At 45.8% G+C, this 23,856-nt stretch overlaps 1 protein-coding gene across 1 annotated transcript in view; it reads right to left on the minus strand.

Annotated features, from left to right (window-relative positions):
* Positions 1–3,005: 3,005 nt before the first annotated feature.
* LOC144685692 (coiled-coil domain-containing protein 183-like) overlaps positions 3,006–23,856 on the minus strand; it is a 122,489-nt gene continuing 101,638 nt past the window's right edge. The window contains exons 9-10 of the mRNA XM_078550486.1: positions 21,238–21,329; positions 3,006–3,390 (exon numbers count right to left, since the gene is read on the minus strand). Of these exons, the coding sequence (XP_078406612.1) occupies positions 3,241–3,390; positions 21,238–21,329 (242 nt within the window). The 3' untranslated portion in view covers positions 3,006–3,240. The remainder of the gene's footprint in view (positions 3,391–21,237; positions 21,330–23,856) is intronic.

The raw sequence follows: 23,856 nt of genomic DNA on the forward strand, positions 1-23,856 counted from the left end.
GGTTCACTTGGGAAGGTTCAAAATCTGTCTTTTGGAGAAGTCTATTCAGGGTTAAAGTTCTGCATTTCCTCTGCTGGGGATCAGGCATAAACAAAGCCATTGGGTTCAGAACTCTGCATGTCCAACTCCTGATTGAATATCCTCAAAAGGGCCTGGGGGTTTTACAGGGTGGTTAGCAGTTAGGGGGTGAGTGATGGTCAAGCTGCTCTGGGCTATCTATGGGGGAATACTGGGTATCTCACTCTGAGTGCGAGGTCTGTTGATTATGGGGCTGAGCTGCTCTTGTCCATCTTAGATCCTGCTGGCCAGTTGGGTGATAGGCTCTGTGTCTTTTGAGACACTACTGCTTTCTGGTGGATGGTCAGTTCTCGCTATACCTCCTGGTGGCTTTTCAACTAAGTGAGGCACCACCCTCACTCTTTCTAGGCCAATTTGAGAAGTTTCCTGCTTCCCATTTAAATTCACCAGAAAGCCATCGGCTAAACCAACCAGTGGCTTCCTCGCTAGGTCCTTTTGCTTTAGAGGGGACGCTCTCCTAACTTGTTCCACATGCCCTGGAACACTTCTGCCCTCAAGTGAAGGTGCAGCTCCAGCTACACCCCTTTGTGGCTTTTCAACTGGAGGAGGCATTCATTACCTATCTGCTCATTGGTTTGGGAATTCCCCTTGTCCCTATTTAATGTCTGAATGAAGGTTTCTGCCAGACATACTTCCGTACAGTCCTTAACCTTTTTTTTTCCTGGTTTAATAATGTTCCTTCCTTCAGGCTCTTCAACTACCTAGGGCATCTCCCTCACTATCTTTTTCCCTGCTCTGGGACTTCTCTGGTCCCGATTTAATTCGGGGATGTCCTGTGAGTCTATTTTAAATTCTATTGGCCCTTCCGGGACCTCTTTTAACTTTACTGGCCTGACTTCGGCTTTGCTACATTCATGCAGCCCTCACTATTTCACTCTTTTGGATCTCTGGACTTTCCCCATATTTCTGTTTGCCTGCAGTTTTCTGCTGGTTGACTTTGGCCTCTTTTCTTTTGCTGACTAACATCTGGCCAGCCAAATCGTTTCCCAGGAGGAAATCGATTCCTGCTACTGGTAGTTCAGGGACAGTGCCTACTGTGACAGGGCCTGAAACATAGTCACACTCTCAGTGGACCCTATGGAGGGTTGCAAACACAGACCCTCCTCCCACTTTGGCTTTCAGGGAGGAATCGGGTGGGGTAGATTTAGGCTTCGCTCCAACATTAAGGGCTGAGTGGCCCCTCTGTCCTAGAGCAGTACAATGGACTTGCTCACATTTTGGGTTAGGTAGGGGGTCACTGTTCCTTAAAGGTCAAAACTCCGGAAGCTCTCGGAGTTTGTCTGTCTGAGACACACATAGCGCCACGTCCTCCAAGGGGTAAGTTTCAGTAGCGAGAGTCTCTGCCTGCTCTGCTGCACTACCCATTGGGACATCCTTCAGGGGACTACTCGTATGGAGTCCTATTAGGCCAATGGGCTTCCCTCACAATCTTCAGCATTCAGGCCTGGAATGGCCTATTTTATTGCAATGGAACATACCGGTGTCCATTCAGGGTGCAGGAGGGCTTCTCACACCCTCTTTTGTGTTTTACTTTCTGGATTGGGGAGTCCTCTCCTATATAGATCACCCTGCTTATCTTTCCAATGCTCAAGCAAATGGTTTGGAAAGGGTCTGCCTGCGTTTGCAGGCCTATGGGTAAGATCATAGATGGCTGCTGTGACTGCTGCATCCCTAGCTGTGAGGATTCTCTGCTCCTCTAAGTGCATTTGCAGGTTGGAGAGTAAGCAATTTTTGAAATTCTGCAACAATACCAACTCATGCAACCCCTCATAGATGCATGGGGTTCTTAGGGGCCTTACCCATCGGTCAAACACAATTTGCTTCAATGTTCGAACTTGATGTGGGTTTGTGTGAGCTTTTTACGAGCGTTCTGGAATTGCTCCAGGTCTAGCCTGTAGGCACTTAGGATGGCAGCCTTGGTCTGGTCATAGTTCATGGACACATCAGGGGGAAGCATGGAGTAGACCTCTTGGGCTCTCCCTGACAGCTGCCCTTGAACTAAAAATGTTCAGATATCCGATGGCCATTTTAGCTGTCTTGCTATTTACTGAAAATTGGCAAAAAATGACTTCATGTCACTCTCTTTGAATTTGGGAATGAATCTCGCATACTTGAGGGCCTCAGAGAGTAGTTCCAGGGTGAGGAGGCAGGGAGTGCTACCGGGTAGAGAGAGATTTTCCCTTGCAGCTTCCAATTGTCTCTCTCTCCTTTGGGCTGCTAGCTCCATTTCTAATTTTCGGAGCTGGAATTCTTCTCTATTCCTTTCTCCCTTTCTTTCTTTCTTCTGTTCCCTTGCTTGCTTTTCCCTTTCCCTCTCCTGAAAAGCAAACTGAGTTTTTCCAAATCAAAATTGGTTAGGGGAGGGGATTCAGAGTCATGGTTGAGCTTTACATCTAACTGTTCTACCAGTAATGTGAGATCCAAATGTTCTACCAACAACTAGATCAGTTCACTTCTCTTTACTGGGCAATTTAAACTGTACCTCCCTTGCTATTGTTTTCAGTTGTTCTGTGCTGAGGTCCACCAAAGTTTCACTGTTCAATTTCCTTTGTTTGACCCACATCTGGGCACCAAAGGTTGCCATTTTCTTAGTGCTGGGAAAGGAATTTGCAGTGGTAAGTTACTTGTGTTTTAAAATTCGTTCCAGCCACCAAGTTTTCTCTTTTGGCTTCTAATTGACTTTTTCATATCAGATTTGGCTTGTCTTAACTTAGACTCTGGTCAAATTCTGGATTTGAACTCCCAATTTCTGTTAGAGAGAGACAGGGGGTTAATTTTAACAGCCCTGATGTCTTCTTTCACCACCTGTCCATAAACAGAAAGCTGTTTTGATTTGCTTCACCCTTTATAAGCAGTGGCGTGTTTCCCAACCCCTCAGTTTTAGTATGATCCAATTTTCTGTTAATAACCTCCAGCAAGCTCAAGATAGGATGAACTCAAATGGTTGATTTATTTGCAAACACTCAAAACACAGGAGGGGGCTCACTACGTAGCCTCATGTGCACTCATATAGTAAGAAGAGGGATAGAGAAAGAAAGATTTACAGGGCAAAGACCATAGAGAAAAGAATTATTGTTTCACGAGAGTCCAGAGTCCAGAATCACACTCCAATGGTGCATTCCTTCACAGAGGCTGGTAGGGTGAAAACTGATGCTGGATAATTCACTTTTCCAGTAGAGATGACTTCCATGATGAGATAGGCCCACAGAAATGACTTAGCCTTGTAGGTGATGGTACAGAAGGTCTAGTAGAAACAGTGTAGATGGTAGTCAGGTATTCGAACCTGGACAGCGCCCCTTTCCTGTGCTGCTGCTTGTTAGATGGAAAAATGACAAATTGAGCTTTTCAGCTCCACAAGGCAATAGTACTGGTTTCCCCAGCTAGGGGTTCATGTCACATGACTCCCACCCATCCACTCTGAGTTTGAAAAGAGTGTGTGAATCCCTTTGTCTGGGTCCCTGAGATTGTTAATGTTCCAAACATTAAGTCTTAAAGGGAGGTTGTGGAGTCCTTTGTCCTAGCAGATGAATTGGCTCTTGTTGGCCAGGCCTGGCTTATGAAATATAGATGGCCTTTGAATAGTTCCCTTTGAATTTGATCTCTGCAGCCACAGGGGGTTGTTATGGTCTCTCAGAGATAAAGAGGTTCAGCTTCTGCGAAACTGTTTTATTAGCTGGTATTGTTTGAGGTCACAGGCAGACATAGCTTCAGCCATTTTGAAAGGGTCTTTATCTGGTTTTTAAATTTTAGAAATTAGCCTTAGGATATATACATATATTTTATAAAAATATAGAGTATGAGGTCTTAACCCCCTGATAAATGCCCTCACATCCTTCCTAAAGTGTGGTGCCCAGAACTGGACACAATTCTCCAGTTGAGGCAGAACCAGCGTTTCATACAGTTTTAACATAACTTTCTTGCCCTTGTACTCTATGCTCCTATTGATAAAGCCCAGGATGCTGTATGCTTTATTAATGCTCTCTCAACCTGTCCTTCCACTTTCAATGATTTGTGCAAATAGAAATCCAGGTCCCCCTGCACCTCTTTTAGAATTCTACTCTTTACTTCATATTGTCTCTTTTTGTTCTTCCTACCAAAATTAATCATTTCACATTTCTTTGCATTAAATTTCATCTGTACTTATTCACCCATTCCACCAGCCTGTCTATGTCCTCTTGAAGTTTGTTATTATCCACCTCACTGTTCACAATACTTACAAGTTTTGTGTCATTCTCAAATTTTGAAATTGTTCCCCATATACCAAAGCCTAGGTCATTAATATATATCAGGAGGAGCAGGGGTCCTAACACCAACCTTGGGAAACTCCTCCAGTCCGAAAAACAACAGTTCACCATTACTCCCATTACCTGTCACTCAGCTAATTCCGTATCCATGTTGCTACTGTCTCTTTTATTCCATGAGCTCCAACTTTGTTCATTAGTCTGATGCGCAGCACTTCACCAAATGCCTTTTGGAAGTACATGTACCTCACATCAACCCTCTCTGTGACACCATCAAAAAACTCCAGCATGTTAGTTAAACACAATCTGACCTTAACAAATCTGTGCTTTCCTTAATTAACTTGCATTTGCCAAAGTAACGAGTCATTTTTTGTTGAATTATCAATTCTAAAAGCTTCCCCACCACCGATATAAACTGACTGGCCCATGGTTGCTGGGCTTATCTTTATACCCTTCTTGTAACATTTGCAATTCTCCAGTCCTCTGGCACCATCCTTGTCTCTGAAGAAGCAGTACCTTTGAATTTTTCGCCCTTACTTCCCTCAATTTCCTTGGATGCATCTGATCCGGTCCTGGTGCCTTATCAACTTCAAGTATAGCCAGCCTATCTAATACCTCCTCCTTGTCAACTCTAAATCCTTCAAGTGTCTGAATTACCTCCTCTTCCTTGTTAAAGAAGATGCAAAGTATTTAATACCTTAGCCATGCCTCCTGCCTCCAAGTATAAATCCACTTTTTGGTCCCTTATTGGCCCCACTCCTCCTTTTACCACCATTTTAAAGTTTATATGTCTATAGAAGACTTTTAGATGGCCGTCTATTATTATTTCCAGGATCTTCTCATACTCTTTCTTTGCTTCTTATTTGTTTCTTTTAACTTCCCCTCTGAACCTTCGAACTGAGCCTGATTCTCAATTTTATTATCAACCTAGCATTTGTCATATACACCCTTTTTCTGCTTCAGCTTACTCTCTCTCTCTTTCATCATCCAGGGAACTCTGGATTTGTTTGCCCTACCTTTCCTCATCGTGGGAATACACTGGACTTGAACCATCTCCTCTCCCAAGGCAGCCCATTGTTCAGTTACAGTTTTGCTCACCAATCTTTGATTCTAACTTATCTGGGCCAGATTGTTCTCACCCCATTGAAGTTTGCCCTTTCCCAATTAACCAATCTTTTAATTATATTATTAATTATGTTATTAATTATTCTGGATTGTACCTGGTCCTTTTCCATAGCCAATTTAACCCTTATGATACAATGATCACTGTCCCCTAAATGTACCGCTACTGACACTTGATCCACTTGGCCCACCTCATTCCCAGGTTCAGAAATGCCTCCGTCCTCATTAGTCTGGAAACATACTGCTGTAGAAAATTCTGCTCCACTCCAGGAACTCTTGCTCTTCTCTGCCCTTTACACTATAATTATCCTAATATAGACTGGAATAGTAAAAGTTCCCCATTATAACTATTCTATCGGCAGAATTTTCCCATCCTGTGGCAGGCGGGAGCAGAGAATCCAGCGGCAAGCAAAAGGTTGGAAATTCGCCAGTGTAAAAACAGTGTGCAATTCTCCCGATGGCAGTTCAGTTGTCCTGCCGACTAGTAGCGTAAACGCCATTTGCATTCATTAACATCTCATTAAAACAGCTGCTCACCAGAATCTTGTCAGGCCTTCCAACCTTGCATCACGCCAGCGGGAAATTATGTCGGCCTCAAACTCGTTTGAAAAGGAGTGGATCTCAGTTCGCTGTTAACTTCAAGGTGAGTGCAACATACATAGCGTATCTGCCATAGCGCTGCGCTGGTCTTGTGATGAACGCCACTCTGCTGGGGCTGTAGGATTGGTCTGCTCCTGCTCTTTGCCTACATTGTCCCAAAGAACATCGCTGTGCTGTGGTACTCATGCAGGCCTCCACTTTCAGAAACTAGCACTTCAACCAGGGGGGTGGGCTGTGAGACGAGGGTGGGGTTGATGAACACAAGGTGGGCAATGGGAAAGGAAGCCTATGGAATGGCAGTGAGGGGGAAAGGCGAACATGATGGGGGCAACAGAGAGGGAAGTCTGTGGAATGGCAGTGAGGGGGAAGGTCGAACACGAATGGGGCAAGGGGAGGGAAGGCTGTGAAATGGAAGTGAGGGGGAAGGGCGAACACCAGGGGGCCTTTCTGGGGTCACCCACTAACTTGTTGCCACAAGGGTGAATAGGAGTCTGCTTAGAAAGAAAGGAGGAAGACCTCATTGCAATGAAAGGCACTGAAAACCAATGGCTTCATTAGCACTGTTAAAGGGCTACTCAGAACTCAGTGGCTTCACATCACAGTCACTGCATCTCAAGAGTAACACATAGGAATGTAGAATTTGGCAATGCAGGCAATAGTGAAGGAGGCATTGCTGTATCATATATGGCATTCCATCAATGAAGGCCTGTCACCTGTTCACCAGATTTGACATTCTTAAAGGGCCAAGCGACGTCCACTCCTTGACCATGAGCAACTGATTAACTGATTGGTCATTAATATGCCACATCAGAGATTGGAGCACAGAGCTAGGTTGGGTCACTCATCTCAATTAAGCTATAGCAGCCCACACAGGGCTCCAGGTGTTACATATCTGTGATGCCATCTTGGTCTCTTCGAAGTGTGTGTTGGTGTCTCAGGCACAAGGCAGCATCAGCCACCATGCAAGAGGGGCAGGAAAATCTATGGACCCTTACAGTTTCCATACATTTCATTTTATAAGCATCAATTTCTTGTTCCTTGAATCATTAATGTCTTCAATGTTTCCTTTCAGAGAGAAGGCAAAAGCACATGTGGATCCAGGGCTCAAAGTTGCCTTTGTCAGGGTCTTAATGCAATGGAGGAGGCGAAGGAGGGAGAGGCGACTCCATGCGCAGCTCCAGCAGGAGGGACATGGTCAAACATGAACAGGAGGGTCAGGAGGAGAGTCCCAGGCAATGGGGCGACTCGCCAAACCTGGGGTTCATCGTAGAAGAGTCTCCTATTTACAAATGGGTGAGAGGCAATGCTGTGCATGTCTGCACTTGTCCCAAGCTCTGGTACATCATATATGCCACATTCTTCGTGAAGACCTGATGCCACGTGGAGTTGGAGGGTATCCCCTGCCAGTGGCTTTGAAGGTGACCACAGCGCTAAATTTCTTTGCCTCTGGTTCTTGCCAAGGATCAACAGGGGACCTGTGCAGCATCTCTCAGTCCGCAACACATCGATGCATAAAGGAGATCACAAACGCCCTTTACAGAAATGCACATCATTATGTCAGGTTTGCTATGGACAAAGGTAGTTAAGCTGTGAAATTCACCGGCTTCACCGCCATCTCAGGCTTCCCAAGCGTGCAGAGTGCAAAATGATTGTACCCATGTGGCTATACGGGCTCCATGGCAGCAGCCCCTAGTGTTTATAAACCGCAAGGGCTATCATTCCATCAACATGCAACTGGTATGTGATCACCAGAAGCACATACTGCACGTTTGTGCACGGTACCCTGGGAGTTGCTATGACTCCTACATCCTGAGTCATTCCCAGGTGCTTGACATTTTTGACGAGCCATTACGTCTGCTTGGGGATAAAGGGTACCTACTGAAACATGGTCTGATCAAACCCACTGAAACACGGTCTGATCACACCCACTGAAACATGGTCTGATCACATCCACTGAAACTCTGGCTGACGACACTGATGCGTCGCCCTCAGGGTCATTCCGAGGAGAGGTACAACACTGCTCAAAGCTCCACACGCTCCATTTGAGAGCAGACCATAGGACTTCTGAAGATGTGCTTCAGATGCTTGGACCTTTCAGCCAGCTCACTGCAATGCACCCCTGACCGAGTTTCCTGCATCATCGCAGTATGTTGCGCCCTTCACAATCTGGTAATGCAAAGAGGTGAACCCCTGCCAGAAAATGAACTGGACGAGGATGAGAGCTCATCAGAGAATGAAGATCCGGAGGCCCAGGAACCTCAGGAGGCTGCTGAGGGTCAGTATGAGTGTGATCTCACCATGGAGTAAGGAAGATGTGGAGACGTGCCCATGATACGTTAAATGCTGACAGGTTCCAGGAAGAGTACAGTTAAGTGAGGGCATATGGCCACATCTCTCCTAGACCTCAATACCAGTTACTTTCACCTCAGGGAATGTCCATCCACTTGCAACAAGAACGAGTCCTGCAATCACATTGTGCATTCTGGCCTCGTGAATCATCAGGCCATGATCTTTGCTTTAGTCTGTGGGGTCCTGTGAGTGAGCTCACTCTGGGAACTGAGAACTGAGAATCCACTTAGGAACAAGATCGATACAAGAGGAGACTTGAAATCTTCGCTGCCATCCAATAATGAAAACACTGCTGCGACTGAGATGTGGATATGCCTAGGGATTTCCTCCTCCCATGTATGTCTTGCCTTTTGCCACTACCACCGAGGAGACACAAATGCCCCTAGAATATCAGTGCTGATGAGCTGCCCTCACTCAATGGTGTTCCTTGAGGAAGAAGGGTTAGAAACACTTAAATCACACACTTCAAATAAAGATTTAAACACATCTCCCTGACATCACACAAGGTTGTGGAGACTAGTTCAAATGAGGTTGACATCACAGGAACGTAAATCTCGCAGTGGGACACTATCACTGAGTGGGAGGATGGCTAAACCTTGACATAAGAGGATTCCAAAGATCAAAATCACAACGCCTTCAGTTGTCCAAAACATTCACATAACCATCAAATGTATTCACAAAAGTGCAATTTCTTTACATGTATAGCACACCCATGACTTAAAAGTGACATGAATTTTTCTTAACTTTCCTAACTCTATCGCTACGCCTGGGTGCAGCTCTGACATCCGCAGCTGAGGTGGAGACAGACTGCTGACTGCTACGACCTGACGTCTGTGATGACCTTGGCAGGGCCCAGGCCTGATAAGGGTCACCTGCTCAGGTGCAGAAGTGCCCTCAGTGGCCTGAAAGTGCTGCACTGGTGCTGCTTTGGGCTGCATTAAAGCACTTCAGTTGGAGTTGGTGAGAGAGGGAGTTTTAAGGATTAATTTCTATCTAAAGTCTTTCTTTAATTTAGCAACTAACTAAAAGCTAGGCTCTGCTTGCAACTGCAGCTAGTTAATTAGTTAACTGGCTTAAACAGGTTTTCAGAAGCTAGATTCAGACAGCATAAAAGCAAGCACTGCTTTTTTCTGCACTGGAGTGCTGCTTTGGGCTGCATTACAGTGCTTCAGTTGGAGTTTGGTGAGAGAAGGAGTTCAGTGAAGAGGGAAAGAGGGATCCTTCCATTTTCTACTTTTCCTCATTAAGAAGAGCAGTGACCTTGGTAAGTAGGACCTGGTGAGTATTTCTTCTGTCCTTAATATTCTCTAAACTAGAGGAAGTAAAAGTAAAGGGGGTAATTTAAGGGTAAGCCATGATAGGGCAGCTTGGCCAAGTGGAATTCTCCTCCTGTGCAATGTGGGAAGTCAGGGACACTTCCAGTGTCCAGGGTGGCCATGTGTGCAGCAAATGTCTCCAGCTGCAGTTACTGGAAATCCATGTTTCAGAGCTGGAGCTGCAGCTGGAGACACTATGAAGCATCTGCAAGGCTGAGATCTTCGTGGATGGCACGTACAGTTAGGTGATCACACCAGATAAAGAGTGCACAGGAAGAAAGGGAATGGCTAACCACCAGACAGAGTAAAGGCACTAGGCAGGTAGTGCAGGGGTCCCCTGGGTCTATCTCCCTCTCTAACAGATTTGTTTTTGGATACTGCTGCAGGAGATGGATTCTCAGGGGAATGCAACAAGAGCCATGTCCGTGGCACCACAAGCGGCTAATGCACGGAGGGGAAAAAAAGAGTGGGAGAGCAATAGTGATAGAGGATTCTATCGTAAGGGGAACAGATAGACATTTCTGCAGCCATGACACCAAGATGATACATTGCCTCCCTGGTGCCAGGGTTAAGGATGCCACTGGGCGGCTGCAGGACTTTCTGAAAGAGGAGGGTGAACAGCCAGAGGTTGTGGTCCATACCAATATCAACGACACAGGTAAAAAGAGAGATTATGTCCTGAAAGCGGAATAGAGGGAGTTAGGAAATAAATTAAAAATCAGGAACTCAAAGGTAGTAATCTCAGGATTACTACCAGTGCCACATGCTAGTGAGATCAGGAATAGGAGGATAGACCAGATGAATGTGTGGCTGGAGAGATGGTGTAGGAGGGAGGGATTTAAAGGGAGCGATTCTGGGAAAGATGGGACCTGTACAAGCTGGACAGGTTGCACCCCAGCAGGACTGGGACTAATATCCTCGCAGGGGTATTTGCTAGTACTGTGGGGGAGGGTTTAAACTAGATTGGCAGGGGGATGGGAACCTGAGCGGGAAGGCACAAGAGAGGGAAACAAAGATAAGAATGAAAGACAGAAAAGTAGAAAGCAAAACTGGAAGGCAGAGGAAACAGGGGCTAGCAGCAACTAGGGCTATAGTACAAAAAGATGTGTAAAAATGTAAAAAATACAAGTCTAAAGGCATTGTATCTGAACGCATGGAGCATTCGCAATAAGGTAAACGAATTAACAGTGCAAATAGATGTAAACGGGTACGATATGATTGCGATTACGGAGACATGGCTGCAGGGTGACCAAGGATGGAAACTGAATATCCAAGGGTACTCAATATTTAGGATAGACAGGCAAAAAGGAAAAGGAGGTGGCATGACGTTGTTAGTTAAGGATGAAATCAGTGTGATAGTGAGAGAGGATATTAGCTCAAAAAATCTAGATGTAGAATCAGTCTGGGTGGTGCTAAGAAGCAACAAGGGGCAGAAAACATTGGTGGGTGTTGTCTATAGGCCTCCAAACGGTAATGATAAGGTAGGGGATGGAATTAAACAGGGAATTAATGATGCATGCAACAAGGGTGCTACAATAATTATGGGTGACTTTAATCTGCATATAGACTGGGCAAACCAAATTCGCAATAATACTGTGGCAGATGAATTCCTGGAGTGTCTATGAGATGGTTTTTTAGACCAGTACATCGAGGAACCAACTAGGGAAAAGGCTATCCTGGATTTGGTATTGTGCAATGACAAGGGGTTAATTAATAATCTTGTTCTGCAGGGTCCTTTACGGAAGAATGACCATAACATGAAAGAATTATTCATTAGGATGGACAGTGAAATAGTCCGATCTGAAACTAGAGTCCTAAATCCAAACAATCGAAATTACAAAGGTATGAGGCATGAGTTGGCTAAGATATTTTAGGGAACTTCATTAAAAGGCATGATGGTGGATAGGCAATGGTTAATATTTCAGGAACAAATGTATGTGTTGCAACAGTTATACACTCCTTTTTGGCGCAAAAACACTACAGGAAAAGCAGCCCAACCATGACTAACAAAAGAAATTGAGGATAGTATTAGATCCAAGGAGGAGCCATATAAAGTTGCTAGAAAAAGTAGCAAGCCTCAGGATTGGGAGCACTTAAGAAATCAGTAAGGAGGACCAAGGGATTGCTTAAAAGGGGGAAAATAAGAGTATGAGAGTAAACTTGCAAGGAACATAAAGTGGACTATAAAAGCTTCTCTCAGTGTATAAAAAGAAAAAAATTAGCAAAAGTGAATATAGGTCTCTTACCGTCCGTAACAGGAGAATTTATAATAGAGAACAAGGAAATGGCAGAGCAATTAAATAACTACTTTAGTTCTGTCTTCACAGAGGAAGACACAAATCACCTCCCAGAAATGTTAGGGAACCACGGGTCTAGTGAGAAGGAGGAATTGAAGGAAATTAATAGAAATTAAAAAAAACAATAGTGCTGGAGAAATTAATGGGACGGAAAGCCAATAAATCCCAGGGTACTTCGAGAGAAGTGGTACTGAGTAAATAGTTGGATCTGTGGGCTAACAAGTGCCTGGGTCTTAAAAGAATTGGCTAGTGAATTGGCTAGTGAGATATTTGATGCATTGGTTTTAATTTTCTGAAACTCCCTAGATTCGGGGAAAGTCCCATTAGATTGGAAGATAGCAAATGTAACTCCAGTATTGAAAAAGCAGGGAGACACGAAGCAAGAAACTACAGGGCAGTTAACTTAGCATCTGTCATAGATAAGTTCAAAGTAATCAGGTAGAGTCAAGATGGTTTTGTGGAAGGGAAATCGTGATTAACCAACTTATTGGAGTTCTTTGAGGAAGTAACATGTGCTGTGGATAAAGGGGAACCAGTGGATGTACTGTACTTAAATTTTCAGAAGGCATTTGATAAAATGCCACATCAAGGATTACTGCAGAAAATAAAAGCTCATGGTATAGGGGGTAACATATTGGCATGGATAGAAGATTGGCTGGCTAACAGGAAGCAGAGAGTAGGCATAAATGGGTCTTTTTACAGATTGGCAAGATGTAACTAGTGATGTGCCACAGGGATCAGTGCTGGGACCTCAACTGTTTACAATTTATATAAAGCACTTGGATGAAGGGATAGATGGGATGGTTGCCAGATTTGTTGATGACACAAAGATAGGTAGCAAAGTAAGTTGTGAAGAGGACATGAGGAGGCTACAAAAAGATATAGATAGGTTAAGTGAGTGGGCAAAGATCTGGCAAATGGAGTATAATGTGGGAAAATGTGAAATTGCTCATTTTGGCAGGAAAAATAAAAGAGAAGCATATTATCTAAATGATGAGAGGTTGCAGAGCTCTGAAATGCAGAGGCATCTGGGTGTCTTAGTGCATGAATCAGAAAAGGCTAGTGTGCAGGCACAGCAAGTAATTAGGAAAGCTAATAGAATGTTATCATATATTGTGAGGGGAATTGAATACAAAAGTAGGGAGGTTATGCTTCAATTATACAGACCACTAATGAGACCACATCTGGAGTATTGTGTACAATATTTATCACCTTATTTAAGGAAGGATGTAAATGCGTTGGAAGCACTTCAGACAAGATTTACCAGACTAATACCTGGTATGGGCAGGTTGTCTTATGAGGAAAGGTTAGACAGGCTGGGCTTGTATCCACTGGAGCTTAGATGAGTAAGAGGTGATTTGATTGAAACATATAAGATCCTGAGGGGACTTGACAGGGTGCATGTGGCGAGGATGTTTCTTGTGGGAGAATCTAGAACAAGGGGTCACTGTTTAAAAATAAGAGGTCACCCATTTAAAATGGAGATGAGGTGAAATTCTTTCTCTCAGAGGGTCATGGGTCTTTGGAACTCTGTTCCTGAAAAGGTGGTGGAAGCAGAGTCTGAATATTTTTAAGGCAGAGGTAGATAGACTCTTGGTAAGCAAGGAGGTGATAGGTTATCGGAGGTAGGCGGGATGCAGACTTGAGGTTACTCTCAGGTCAGCCTTGATCTTATTAAATGGCGTTGCAGGCTTGAGGGGCTGAATGGCCTACTCCTGCTCCTTGTTCATTTGTTCGTATGTACTAAAGGCCATGGAAATAGTGGATGCATTGGTTGTCATCTTCCAAAATTCTGTAGATTCTGGAACGGTCCTGGCAGATTGGAGGGGGGAAAATGTAACCCCACTATTTAAAAAAGAAAGGAGAAAACAGGGAATTTACAGACTGGTTAGCCTAACATCAGTAGTGGAGAAAACACTAGGGTCTATGGAGAAAGATGTGATAACATACTCTTAGAAAATATCAATGGATTAGATAAAGTCAACTTGGATTTATGAAAGGGAAATTATGTTTGACAAATCACTGAAAGCAAGCATGCAGGTGCAGCAAGCAGTTAGGAAGACAAATTGTCTTTTGGCCTTCATTGCAAGAGCATTTGAGTACAGGAGCAAGGATGTCTTACTGCAACTCTACAGGGCATTGGTGAGACTACACCTGGAGTATTGTGTGCAGCTTTGGTCTCCTTACCTAAGAAAGGATATAGTTTCCAAAGAGGGAGTGCAGCAAAGGTTCACCAGACTGATTCCTGGGATGGCAGGATTGTCATATGAGGAGAGATTGGGTCGACTTATTTTTTATGCAATCACAGGATGTGGGCTTTACTGGCTGGGCCAGCATTTATTGCCCATCCCTAGTTGCCCTTGAGAAGGTGATGGTGAGCTGCCTTCATGAACCGATGCAGCCCATGTGGTGTAGGTACACCCAAAGTGCTGTTAGGAAGGGAATTCCAGGATTTTGACCCAGTGACAGTGAAGGAATGGTGAATTCTTTCCAAGTCAAGATGGTGAGTGACTTGGAGGGGAACTTCCAGGTGGTGGTATTCCCATCTATCTGCTGCCCTTGTTCTTCGACATAGTAGTGGTCATGGGTTTGGAAGGTGCTGTTTAAGGAGCCTTGGTGAATTCCTGCAGTGCATCTTGTAGATGGTACACACTGCTGCTGCTGTGCGTCAGTGGTGGAGGGAGTGAATGGTTGTGGATGTGGTGCCAATCAAGTGGGCTGCATTGTCCTGGACGGTGTCAAGCCTCTTGAGTGTTGTGGGAGCTGTACTCATCCAGGCAAGTGGGGAATATTCCATCACACTCCTGACGTGTGCCTTTTAGATGGTGGACAGGCTTTGGGGAGTCAGGGGGTGAGTTACCCGTCGCAGGATTCCTGGCCTCTGACCACTCTTGTAGCCATAGTATTTATGTGGCTAGTCTAGTTCAGTTTCTCGTCAATGGTAATCCCCAGGATGTTGATAGTGGGGTATTCAGTGATGGTAATGCCATTGAACGTCAAGGACCGAGGGTTGGGTTCTCTCTTGTTGGAGATGGTCATTGCCTGACACTTGTGTGGTGTGAACGTTACTTGCCATTTGTCAGCCCAAGCCTGGATATTGTCCAGGTCTTGCGTTTTGCTGGGGCTCCTTGATGCCACACTCAGTCAAATGTGGCCTTGATGTTAAGGGCAGTCACTCTCAGCTCACCTCGGGAGTTCAGCTCTTTTATCCATGTTTGAACCAAGGCTGTAATGAGGTCAGGAGCTGAGTGACCCCGGTGGAACCCAAACTGGGTGTCTGTGAGTTGGTTATTGCTAAGCAAGCGCCGCTTGATAGCACTGTTGATGATCCCTTCCATTACTTTACTGATGATCGAGAGTAGACTGTTGGGGCGGTAATTGGCCAGGTTGGATTTGTCTTGCATTTTGTGGACAGGACGTATCTGGGCAATTTTCCACATAGCCGGTTAGATGCCAGTGTTGTAGCTGTGCTGAAACAGCATTGCTAGGGGTGCAGCAAGTTCTGGAGCACAAGTCTTCAGTACTATTGCCGGAATATTGTCAGGGCCCAAAGCCTTTGCAGTATCCAGCGCCTTCAGCCGTTGCTTGATATCACGTGGAGTGAATCGAATTGGCTGAAGACTGGCATCTGTGATGCTGGGGACCTCTGGAGGAAGCCAAGATGGATCATCCACTCGGCACTTCTGGCTGAAGATTGCTACAAATGCTTCAACCTTATCTTTTGCATTGATGTGCTGGACTCCTTTTCAGGGCCGAAAGTGACAGCCTTAGGCCCATTCGTGAGTTTGCGCAATATCCAGTGCGAAATGATCAGACAAGGGTAGCCATTATCCTGCAGGATGCCTTTGATGCGCCCTATTTCAGCATCAAGCTTGCACGGTGAGCAAATGTCGGGCCCTATTTACGAGGTTGCCGATAAGACCAATCTTTTGAGTGTGGAACTGTAAGAATCCCAACGTGTATATTGACCATTGAAGGCAAGCTTGCGATAGAGAATCCCCTGGCTGATTTCTCAACTAGCATGTCAAGGAAGGCGAGTTGATTTGACTGCTCCATTTCAAACGTGAATTTGAGCACAGGATGGAGCCCATTAAGACATGTAAGGAAATTATTACATGCAGCTGGGGATTTAAATATATAAACCGTATCATCCTGCATTTTCCCAATAATTGATGTTAGCCTAACTGGCCTGTAGTTCATGGTTTTTTTCTCTCTCTCTCCTTTCTTGAAAAGCGGTGTAACATTTTCCAACTTCCAATCTTGCGGGACCATTCCTGAATCTAAGGAATTTTGGAAAATCATAGCTAGTACATCCACTATCTCTGCAGCTATCTCTTTTAGAGCCTAGGGTGCAGGCCATCAGGTCCCAGGGAGTTTCTCCAATGCTTTATCTCTGCTGATATTAATTTCCCTAATCTCCTCACCCATTTTAGCCCCTAGGTTATCGTAGATTTCTGGTATGGAATTTGTGTCTTCTACTGTGAAGAAAGGCACAAAGTATTTGTTCAACATCGCCGTCATTTCTTCAAGCCCCATGAAAATTTCTACTGTCTCTGCTTCCCCGACGGTTGGTGGGGAGCTAATTGTAATACATCAGCATATAATTAAAAGGCCATCCCGCCAGGCTGTTGGAAGCCCGCCATATTGTCCGTCCACATCGGCGGGAAAGCACACCAACCTGCTTCACATGCGACGTGTACTTGGCGGCCTTCATTTTGGGGGAACCGAGGTGAGTGAGGAGCAGTGTTCTCCACAGCTCGCCCGTTGTTTACAGGCCTCAGAGGTGCTGGGGGGTGGGGGTAACTGATGCCTGGCCCTGGAGGCGACTGCTGAGGTGGGGGTGGAGGTGTCCGGGGGCAAGTGCTGGCCAGCCTCGGAGGTGACCGTTGTTGGTGGTGGGTTGAGGTGGGGGGGGTGTCAAGTGCTGCCCTGGCTTTGCATCCCATGCACAGACAATCAAGGTGGTGGGGCAGGGTCAGCAAGGGAAGTGGTCACGCATTACGGACACCTATATAAACTGACCATGTCTCTGCAACTAAGACAGATCAGGTGCAGCCCCAGAGATATGACTGGGGTCAGGCTCCTAGCCTGCCCACCCATGCAAGCAATGCAGAGGCACCAAAGTGCCACCAGGCACTCCATACCTCACCCCCTGCCTCCCAGCAGCCCCCCCATCCCCACCCCCCAGCACAGACTTTGAGTCCACCACCACTTTACTGGACCGTGGAGCAGTTGGACTGCACACGTTGTACAATCTCCTCGCCAACGCTGGCCATGTAGCAGTCACTGCTAGAGGTGCTCACAGCCCCTTGCAATCTCAGCATCCCGGTTTGGACCAGTGTCCCCCATGTCGCAGGTTGACAGGGCAGCCATGCAGCGCACTCATCCGAGGGGTGACCAGCACTCTCCGAGAAGCATTAAGGAGAAGTCACACAGAGCCAGGAAAGGTGCTAAGTACAGCCATGATAACCACGTCTCTCTCTCTCTTTCACGCTGCAGGAGGACCACGTCAGGATCATAGATCCTGGTGACCTAGCTGTAAGCCTGATGGCCTACAGAGACCACAGAAGACGGAGGACAGAGCAACTGAGGCACCTGGCTGCACAATGGCGGGAGCAGCAACCTCATGAATAAGGGGCAGCAGGGGCTCCCGCACACGCTGCCCAGGAGTGACAGCGAGCCTTGGCTGGTCGGCGCCTAGCCCAGGGTTTATAGACACCGCCTGCCATTCCTGCAGATGACTGAGAACCAGTGTCGTTGACGGCTGCGCATGTCAAGGGACCTGGTGGCTCACATCTGCCACTTACTGCAGGACTTGGCGCCAAGGGGACATGGAGGGCATCCACTGCCAGTGGCTGTGAAAGTGACCTCGGCGCTCAATTTCTATGCCAGTGGCTCCTTTCAGGGCTCCACAGGTGACCTCTGTGGGATTTCACAATTTGCTACCCACAAATGCATCCATGAGGTCAGGGATGCCATCTTCTCCATGGCACACAACTTTGTGCATTTCACCCGGGACCGGGACAGCCAGGATGCAAAGGCCATTGGATTTGCCCTGACCTCGAGATTCCCACAGGTGCAGGGTGCGATTGACTGCACTTATGTGGCACTCAGGTCTCTGTTGCTACACTCAATGGACTTCATCAGCTGCAAGGGCTTTCACACACTGAACATGCAGCTGGCATGCGACCACCAGAAACGCATCCTGCGGGTGTGCGCATGGTTTCCAGGGAGTGTGCACAAAGCATACATTCTGAGTCTCTCACAGATCCCTGCAGTCTTCCGGAGTCCACAGAGGATGTAGGGTTGGCTCCTTGCTCCTTGGGGACAAGGGCTACTCGCAGAAGCTGTTGCTGATGACACCCATGCGGCAGCCTCAGGATCCAGCACAGCAATGCTATAATGAGGCTCATGCAGCAGCTCGCAACTTGGTGGAGCAGATCATTGGGATGCTGAAGTTGTGGTTCTGGTGCCTGGACCGGTCTGGTAGAGCCCTGCAATACAGTCCGCAAGGAATGTCATGCATCGTCATTGTCTGCTGCGCCCTTTACAACCTGGCGCTGCAATGGGGATGGGGCTGGCTGAGGAGGAGATGGAGGAGGTGCACATCTCCTCCGATGAGGAGGATGCCAATGGGGATGAGGGTGAGGGGGTCTTCGGTGGTGACGATGATGGGGATGAGTCTCTCGCAGTGGCCAGATGAGGCAGGCACGCTCGGGAGGCCCTCATAGCTGCCAGGTTTGTGCAGGATGATGACAACATCCAGTGAGGTGTTCCCATAGATCCTCACATCGCAATTGTGAACGTTTGACTCCAGTCTGTCTTATCTCAGCACGAATACCCTCTGTGAGAATGCTCCTGTCATGGAGATCGGTGGAGGCCCTAACAGTCACTTGATCACAGGAGGATGATGATGACATGCAATGAGGACAATCTATAGATCCCCACATAGCCTCTGACTCCTGTCTGGCCGAGGGCAGCTCACTTGCGCTCCATGATCAAGGCCATCTCAGAGATGGTGTCATGAAACTTTAGACACATCTGATGCTATGTCCACCTTCAGCACCTCGGCTCTTCAGGAGCCGGTGCACAGCAACACTGGTCACAGATGCTGCTGTGATGGGGGCCAGCCCCACCTTAAGGGTGAGAGCACACAGAGAGAATGAGAAAACTCTGGCGCCTGCCCACTACATTCTGGCAGCAATGACCAGCACTGCCGAGGTGCAGGCATCAGTAATGTGTCCAGAGAGTGCGAGGCTGGACCATCACTGTGGTCTGAAGGCTGCACAGAGCACAGGAAAGAGGCCCTGACTGAGACACCTGCCTTTTATCTTGTGCTGAAAGGAATTTCCAGCATCCCTTCCCCTGTCTGTGACCTTTTCCTCTTGTTGTGTGCCAGTTTGTCCTGAATGGAAAGAGATGGGGAGAGTGTATAAGAACGTCTGCCAGGCCAGATGATAAGTATGTCTGGCCTGTGTGGGTGGTGATGAGGACAATGATGGTGTGTGTGAAAGAGTGATTAGTGATGTCCCTTGCACTGGCAGTGAGTGAGGGCCCTGTGAATGTGTGATGGGTTTGTGAGTGTTTGAGTTGGGAGTGATGAAAAGAATGACTTACCCTGGCGGAACGAAGGAGATCATTCATCCTTATGCGGCACTAGGTGGCTGTCCTCCTCTGCAGGGCGTTGGCGCTGACCACCGCTGCCACTGCCTCCCAAGCCGGGTTGGTGACTTTGCTGCCCATCCTTTGGCCAGAGCGGGCGTACAGCACATCCCAGGTCTCCACAGCATCCAGCAGTCGCTCGAGGGACCCGTCGTTGAAGCGAGAGGCTGCAGTATTTTTTCCTTTGCTGGGCATGTCTCCCAGGCAGCGGAGGTGAGCTGGTGGTGATGAGTGTTTTGCTGGCGACTGACTTTTAAAGATGGCGGCAGGCGTGATGCAACAGCGGGGTAATGGCGAGCGGGCGAATGAGAGCCTGCACGCCATGGAAACGGCATGTTTCCCGGGAATGAATAAATAATGAGGTGGGCTCAGGAAGTTACGGCGTGAAACCCGCCATTTTCGTCGGCGGGTAGGATTCCATTTTACCCGCCCGCTACCACACTTAGTGCAATTCTGGGAAAATTCCACCCTAATTTTTTTCCCTTTTTATCAACATTTTGGTAGCCCTTTGCTGATTTCTAAAACACTCCCAATCCCTCCGATTGTTTTTTTGCAACATTCTCTTCTTTTAATCAAACATTATCCTTACATTATCCTTAACTTCCTGAGTGAGCCAAGGATAGGTCCTTCTTGTGGAGTTTTTGTTCTTCAATGCAATGTATTTTTGTTGAATGTTTTTAATTGTTTCTTTCATCACCTGTCCTGGCAGCGGGTTTAGTCACCTGGCCTGGGATAGGGTTTAGTGACCTGTCCTGGGATAGGATTTAGTCACCTGTCCTGGGATAGGATTTAGTGACCTGTCCTGGGATAGGATTTAGTCACCTGTCCTGGCAGTGGGTTTAGTCACCTATCCTGGGATAGGGTTTAGTGACCTGTCCTGGGATAGGATTTAGTCACCTGGCCTGGGATAGGGTTTAGTCACCTGTCCTGGGATAGGGGTTAGTCACCTGTCCTGGGATAAGGGTTAGTCACCTGTCCTGGGATAGGGGTTAGTCACCTGTCCTGGGATAGGGGTTAGTCACCTGTCCTGGCAGCGGGTTTAGTCACCTGTCCTCGGATAGGGTTTAATGACCTGTCCTGGGATAGGGTTTAGTGACCTGTCCTGGGATAGGGTTTAGTGACCTGTCCTGGGATAGGGTTTAGTGACCTGTCCTGGGATAGGGTTTATCGACCTGTCTTGGGATAGGGTTTAGTGACCTGTCCTGGGATAGGGTTTATCGACCTGTCCTGGGACAGGGTTTAGTTGCCTGTCCTGGGATAGGGTTTAGTTACCTGGCCTGGGATAGGGTTTAGTGACCTGTCCTAGGACGGGGTTTAGTCGCCTGTCCTGGGACGGGGTTTAGTCGCCTGTCCTGGGACGGGGTTTAGTCGCCTGTCCTGGGACGGGGTTTAGTCGCCTGTCCTGGGACGGGGTTTAGTCGCCTGTCCTGGGACGGGGTTTAGTCGCCTGTCCTGGGACGGGGTTTAGTCGCCTGTCCTGGGACGGGGTTTAGTCGCCTGTCCTGGGACGGGGTTTAGTCGCCTGTCCTGGGATGGGGTTTAGTCACCTGTCCTATGCATGTGTTTAGTTACCTGTATTTTTGAGCACGTCATTAGTTCCTTTAGTTTGTTGATTTCATTGATGACCACAACTTCAGTCCCAGTATGTGTCCGACTTCCATAGTCTGTGCAATGTAAAAAACCAAACCATTAAAAACAGTAACAGGAGGATACATGCCTGGGTGAAACTGAAGAGATAAGTTACTTTACACTGGAAGTAATTAAGCCTTTTACTTTTGCTGCAGCCCCTGCCTAAAAATTTCTCCTGCACATCCATTTTTATGTTAATCTTATTAAAATGCACAGATGGCAGCAGTTGTGAAATTACTTCTGGACTAAAATTCCTATAAAAAGGAATCTGCATATTTGGCTTTGTGCACTTTGTAATTAGACTACATGGGTAGGAAGCTCTCCGCTTCCCCACCACCACCAACCCCCACCATTCTCACCCACGCCCCCCCCAACCCAGCCAAATTTCCCAATGTCTGTATATACAGATGCCGGTCTACCAATGTGATTGGGACCAGCAATTGAGATGATCTGGGCATTATCACATTGCAGTTTCTGAGAGCTTGCAGTGTGCAAATTGGATGCTCTGTTGCCTACATGACAACAGTGACTGCATTTCAAAAGTACTAAATTGGCAGCATAGTGCTTTGGGACATCCTGAGATTGTGAAAGGAACTACATAAATGAAAGTCTAGGTTTGAGGCCATTAGCTGTCTAACTGTGGCAAGGCTCAGGAAACAGTTGGAACTCCACTAATGTATCCATGCCAGCAGCCAAGGATTCCACAATGGAAGCGAATGGCTGAAATCAGAATGGGTGTGCAAAGTCTGAAGCTATTGACACTCCATGCAAAAACCTGTTCTTATGAGTATTCAGCTCTATGCTCCCTACAGTAGTGGTAACCCTGAATCCACTGGCTCCTCCATTAAGGCATCTTTCCCGTACCTCAAGGAAAAGCAGGACTTTTGAACAGGGGTGGCCTGCCTGCTTGCAAATGTTGGATCTTGCTGGAAGGAGTCTACAGCAGCAGTGATATGGCAGGGAGAGGAACATTTGAGAGCTGTCACTAAGAGTGATGAAGGGGAATATATTATTTCACATACAATTCCATAATTACATTACCTAGTATTGAATATAATTCTACCACCATATTACCCATGTTTACTATAATTCCACCATATTACTCATATTTAATATAATTCTATCATATCATTCCACCATATTACCTGTAATTAAAATAATCCTACCATATTACCCACTGTTTAAGATGCTACCAACATATTATCTGTATTTAATATGATTCCACCACATTAGCTGTGTTTAATATAATTCCACCATATTAGCCGTGTTTAATATAATTCCACATTAGCTGTATTTAGTATATTTCCCCCATATCAACTGGTATTTAATGTAATTCCATCATATTACCTGTGTTGAGTATAATTCCACCATATTACCCGTTTTTAATATAACTCCACCATATTACCCGTTTTTAATATAATTCCACCATATTACCCGGTGCTTAATATAATTCCAACATATTGCCCAGAGTTTAATATAATTCCACCATGTTGCCTAGCGTTTAATATAATTCTACCATATTACCCGCATATAATGTAATCCTACCATATTACCCTTGTTTAATATAATTATACCATATAACCCTGTGTTTAATATCATTCCACCATATTGCCCGGTGTTTAATGTAATTCCACCTAACATAATTCTGCCATATTAACCGGTATTTAATATATGTCCACCATATTACCCAGTATTCAATATAATTGTACCATGTTACCCATATTTAATATAGTTCTACCATATCACCCTGTGTTTAATATCATTCTACCATATTACCCATAATTAAAATAATTCTACCATATTACCCGCTGTTTAATATACTACCACCATATTACCTGCATTTAATATGATTCTACCATATTAGCTGTGTTTAATATAATTACACCAAATTACTTGTATTTAATATAATTCCACCATATTATCCAGTGTTGAATATAATTCCACCATATGTCCTGTATTTAATATAATTCCACTAGATTACCCATATATAACATAATCCACCACATTAGGCGTATTTAATATTACCCATGTTTAATATAATTCCACGATATTATTTGCATTTAATATAATTCTACTGTACCACCTGGTATTTAATATAATTCTACCATATTACCTGGTGTTTAATATAATTCCACCATATTACCCATAATTAAAATAATTCTACCATATTACTGGTGTTTAATATACTACCAGCATATTACTCGCATTTAATATAATTCTACCATATTACCTGGTGCTTAATATAATTCCACAATATTACTCGTATTTAACATAATTCGACTATGTTACCCGTGTTTAATGTAATTCCACCATATTTTTCTTATCGTATCCACAGACAGTCTATACATGGCCCTGTCAGAACTGAACACATTTTTGCACCTTGTTGTTGAATTCGGCAAGATCTGCAACAGCGCAGGGTTCCTCTAGTGATGGACATTGCAGGAGATGTTGCATAGTCTGTGGCTCAGTTCCACATTCACAAGTTGTCGGGCAGGTTGTATATCCCCATTTGCTTAGTGACACCTTTGAATGACCTACACCAGTCCTAAGTCTGTTAAGGCA

The sequence above is a fragment of the Cetorhinus maximus genome, chromosome 10, assembly GCF_964194155.1.
Source record: "Cetorhinus maximus chromosome 10, sCetMax3.hap1.1, whole genome shotgun sequence".
Taxonomy (NCBI): domain Eukaryota; kingdom Metazoa; phylum Chordata; class Chondrichthyes; order Lamniformes; family Cetorhinidae; genus Cetorhinus; species Cetorhinus maximus.